This window comes from Sinocyclocheilus anshuiensis, unplaced genomic scaffold (assembly GCF_001515605.1).
Source record: "Sinocyclocheilus anshuiensis isolate Anshui unplaced genomic scaffold, SAMN03320099.WGS_v1.1 scaffold1105, whole genome shotgun sequence".
NCBI lineage: Eukaryota > Metazoa > Chordata > Actinopteri > Cypriniformes > Cyprinidae > Sinocyclocheilus > Sinocyclocheilus anshuiensis.
The window spans coordinates 256979-262319 of NW_015558596.1; the positions used below are offsets into that span (position 1 = coordinate 256979).

Below are 5341 nucleotides of genomic sequence, written 5' to 3' on the forward strand. Positions count from 1 at the left end.
TATATATATATATATATATATATATTTATAGTAATTTTAAATAACTGTTTTCTAATTTAATGTATTTTAATTTTATATATTTAATAATATCTGTGAATTTTCAGCAACCATTACTCCAATCTTCATTTTAATATGCTGATTTGGTGCTCAAGAAACATTTCTTAATATTATTTTGTGGAAACTGTGACAAATGTTTTTTTTTTTTCAGTATCCTTTGATGAATAGAAAGTTTAAAAGAACAGTGTTATATGAAATATAACTCTTTTGTAACATTATAAATTAATTTACTGTCACTTTTGATCAATTTAATGAATCCTTGCTTGCTAATGTATCCTTGATTTATTTTTAAAAATCTTACTGATCCCAAATTTTTGAATGGTAATGTATTTAACTTCATATTTAGCTTTAAATTTAGATCTTCTCTGATGAGAGAGAATAATGGCTTGTATTCTTAAAGAAATAGTTAACACAAATATTCTGTCATCTTGTACAGTATTGTCTCATATTGTTTGAAACCTGCATAATTTTTTTTTTCTGTGGATCACAAAAAATAGATATCCATGTTGTTATTTCCCATAAAATGAAAGTGGTTGGTGAATCAAGCTCAAAATGGTCATTAAAGCATCATACAATTATCACACAAGACATTTTGTGCTGAAAATGCCTTCCTCCAACTATCCTGCCCTAATGTGTTCAAGACCCTTACATAAATGAATCTGTACATACGGTAGCTGCTATATGTTTTAATATCAGACTGTATAAGTTTACATTTACTAAAATGGCATTCCTCTCATAGCTTGCGGAGAGGCCCAGCTCCCAGGACTTGATGCAGGTCATCTACTCCATCTTCCAGCCCGGGGGTCCCTCGTCCTTCAGTCAGCTGATGTCCACAGTGTCAGATCTGTTCTGTGGGTACCCTGAGGGTGAGATCACCCGGGTCTTCTCCTTTAATTGGTATGAGGACAACAACTACAAGGCTTTCCTAGGCATCGACAACTCCAGAGGACACGACAGCTACACCTATGACAAGACAGCAAGTGAGAGCTGTTGATCTGTCTTTGTTAATTAAATTTTTTCACTTTTGTTTTGTTTTAATTTCTCTTTTTCACTTTCTTTTTCTTGCTCTGCTTCTCTTTTACTCTCTCTGTGGCCCACAGCTCCGTTCTGTAATGCATTGATGCAGAATCTGGAGTCGAACCCTATTACGAAAATCATGTGAAATTCAGTGAAGCCTCTGGTGATGGGGAAGATCCTGTACACCCCAGACTCCCCGGCTGTCAGAATGAAAATGCCTTCCTCCAACTATCCTGCCCTAATTTGTTCAAGACCCTTACATAAATGAATAAGTACATACGGTAGCTGCTATATGTTTTAAAATCAGACTGTATAAGTTTACATTTACTAAAATGGCATTCCTCTCATAGCTTGCGGAGAGGCCCAGCTCCCAGGACTTGATGCAGGTCATCTACTCCATCTTCCAGCCCGGGGGTCCCTCGTCCTTCAGTCAGCTGATGTCCACAGTGTCAGATCTGTTCTGTGGGTACCCTGAGGGTGAGATCACCCGGGTCTTCTCCTTTAATTGGTATGAGGACAACAACTACAAGGCTTTCCTAGGCATCGACAACTCCAGAGGACACGACAGCTACACCTATGACAAGACAGCAAGTGAGAGCTGTTGATCTGTCTTTGTTAATTAAATTTTTTCACTTTTGTTTTGTTTTAATTTCTCTTTTTCACTTTCTTTTTCTTGCTCTGCTTCTCTTTTACTCTCTCTGTGGCCCACAGCTCCGTTCTGTAATGCATTGATGCAGAATCTGGAGTCGAACCCTATTACGAAAATCATGTGGAATTCAGTGAAGCCTCTGGTGATGGGGAAGATCCTGTACACCCCAGACTCCCCGGCTGTCAGAAAGATATTAAAGAGTGTAAGATACAAATATCCACCCACTCGCACACATGCACTGTCTTGTAGCCACTGACAATCAAATCATACACTAAAGTTTGGGGTCAGTAAGATTTTTTAAAATGCTTTTAGAAGAAGCTTCTTATGCTCACCAGCAATGCATGTATTTGATCAAAAACACATTAAAAGCTGTAATATTGCGAAATATTAATACAATTTAAAGTACCTGTTTTCTATTTTAATATCTTTTAAAATGTAATTAATTCCTGTCATGGCCAAACTGAATTTTCATCAGCCATTTCTCCAATCTTCAGTGTCACATGATTCAGAAATCATTCAAATATGCTGATTTGGTGCTCAAGGAACTTTTCTTATTAATATCACTGTTGAAAACAGTTGTGCTGCTTAATGTTTGTGGAAACCATCATACTTTTTTCAGGATTCTTTGATAAATAGAAAGTTCAAAAGAACAACATTTATATGAAATACGCATACATACAATCTTACGAATGTCTTTTCTGTCACTTTTGATCAGTTTAATGCAACCTTGCTGAATAAAAGTAACTGAAGTAACTGATCCCACACATTTGAATGGTATGTAGTGGGGACAAAAAGTGTGATACCGCCACTGAAAATGCTTGTATTCTGCTTAAAAAAAGCTAACTAAATCATTTTAACAATTTGTGTGAAAAGTTGAGTTGATAAATTAACATGAATTTGAATGATCCCTCTTTTTCTTTAATGACACTCAAGCTGCATGAACTCCACAAATTTGTGTAAAACCTGAATATCATGTTCTACAGTATTATTTGAGATGACACAAAGAGCATATTGTGTGCAACAGTCAGGGCTACACTTATATTTTTCCATCTGGATAGTTGTTTTTGTTTCAATGAGGTGGAACATTGCTAAGTAAGTTGTTTGGTTATTGTGTATCCCTGCAGACTGGTTAGGGTGCCCCGTACACATACAGTATGACGCTGACAATGCATATGAATTTCTGTGTATGTGTGTGTGTGTGTGTGTGTGTGTGTGTGTTTTCTCCAGGCCAACACTACTTTTGAGGAGCTAGAGAGGTTGCAGAAAATGGGGAAGGTCTGGGAAGAGGTGGGACCACAGCTTTGGGAGTTCTTTCAGAACAGTGTCCAAATGAACATGATACGGGTAACATATCCGTTTCTTTTCATCTCATACACACATGCACACACACCTCTCTTTGTCCCTTCACATGCCACATTATTCCAGTAATCTCCTGAATATACAATCCACTGTCCTCCTTTAGTCTCTGTGTAATCTCTTATGGGATTTCGATGTCATATTGTATTATCTGTCATAATACGATATCTATAAGTGAATCCATTCTTAAATATTGTCTTTTGTAATTGTATACACTACAGTTCAAAATAGAAATTAAATTCAGCAAGAATGCATTACTTTGATCAAAAGATACAGTAAAGACATGTATAATGTAACAAAAGATTTACATTTCAAATAATCAAAGAATGCTTAAAAAAAAGAAAAAGAAAGAAAGAAAAAATTAAGCAGCACAACCATTTTCACAACTGACTTATCTTCCACTCCACTGCAGGACACACTTGGAAACCCCACAGTGATGGACTTTTTGGACAGGCATCTTAAAGAAACACAGTTCTCCACCAAAGACATCCTTAACTTCCTGCACAATGGCCCAGAGCAGGACAGATATATGAACATGACAAACTTTGACTGGAGAAACGTCTTCAGACTGGCTGATGATGCTATTCGGATGTTCAACCAGTACAGTGAGGTAAGAGCAGTCGTCAATTCAGTTTAGCTTTTGGCAAAAGTTAGTTAGAACTGAAAAAAGTTCAGTAACCACCTCAACCACATTTCCTTTAAAATCAAACCAGATTAAATTTTAGTAGTCAGAATGAGAGATGGGCAGTATTTTAATTAAATGAATTTAAAATACGTATTTAATTACGTTTGAGTATTTTGTCATTTGTATTTTGCTGGACAAAAAAACTAAACAAAAAACAAACAGAGAGACAGAGAGAGTATATTGTTTTTGAAATACTTAAAATACTTATAGGTCATTTTATTCTCAGATAATATTGATATCTTCACCTGTGTTAATAGTGCTGCCAAGTTGCCAACTATAGCCTATCACAGTTTTTGGCTAGATGCAAGTGAATCATATGACATCCGGATGGATCCATAGGTAGAGTCTTAAAGGGTTAAATTACCCAAACATGAAAATTATGTGTTTATTACTCACCCTTGTGTCGTTCCACTCCTGTAAAACCTTCGTTCATCTTCGGAACACAAATGAAGATATTTTTGATGAAAACCGAAAGCTTTCTGTTGCAACTTAACACATTTACACATTTAAGGTCCAGAATGGTAGGAAAGACATCATTAAGTAATCCATCCATGTGACTCCAGTTTAACCTCAACTTTATGAAGCGACATGAGTGCTTTGTTTGTGCAAAAAAACAAAACAAAACAAAACAAAACAAAACACAATTTACCACTTTATTTGCGAAAATATTATCCAAACACGTTTAATTAAATGAATTTAAAATACGTATTTAATTACGTTTGAGTATTTTGTCATTTGTATTTTGCTGGACAAAAAAACTAAACAAAAAACAAACAGAGAGACAGAGAGAGTATATTGTTTTTGAAATACTTAAAATACTTATAGGTCATTTTATTCTCAGATAATATTGATATCTTCACCTGTGTTAATAGTGCTGCCAAGTTGCCAACTATAGCCTATCACAGTTTTTGGCTAGATGCAAGTGAATCATATGACATCCGGATGGATCCATAGGTAGAGTCTTAAAGGGTTAAATTACCCAAACATGAAAATTATGTGTTTATTACTCACCCTTGTGTCGTTCCACTCCTGTAAAACCTTCGTTCATCTTCGGAACACAAATGAAGATATTTTTGATGAAAACCGAAAGCTTTCTGTTGCAACTTAACACATTTACACATTTAAGGTCCAGAATGGTAGGAAAGACATCATTAAGTAATCCATCCATGTGACTCCAGTTTAACCTCAACTTTATGAAGCGACATGAGTGCTTTGTTTGTGCAAAAAAACAAAACAAAACAAAACAAAACACAATTTACCACTTTATTTGCAAAAATATTATCCAAACACGTGGTACTCTTGTGAACACTCACTCATGTGCATTGTTGATGGGCGAGTCTTCTATCGCGTGAACATGAACGCAAAATGTATATATATTTTGTGCAAACAAAGCACTCGCATTACTTAATAAAAATAAGGTTAAACCACTGGAGTCACATGGAGTACTTTAACAATGTCTTTCTTACCGTCCTGGGCTTTGAATGTGTAAGTTGCATTGCTGCCTATGGAGGGACAGAAAGCTCTCGGATTTCATCAAAAATATCTTAATTTGTGTTCAGAAGAGGAACGAAGGTGAA

General features: G+C 35.6%; 1 protein-coding gene across 1 annotated transcript in view; it reads left to right on the top strand.

The window, feature by feature from the left end:
• LOC107680047 (retinal-specific ATP-binding cassette transporter-like) overlaps nucleotides 1-5341 on the top strand; it is a 44043-nt gene that overhangs the window by 12056 nt on the left and 26646 nt on the right. Inside the window, 4 exon segments of the mRNA XM_016475806.1 lie at nucleotides 797-1037; nucleotides 1786-1925; nucleotides 2951-3067; nucleotides 3492-3689. Of these exon segments, the coding sequence (XP_016331292.1) occupies nucleotides 797-1037; nucleotides 1786-1925; nucleotides 2951-3067; nucleotides 3492-3689 (696 nt within the window).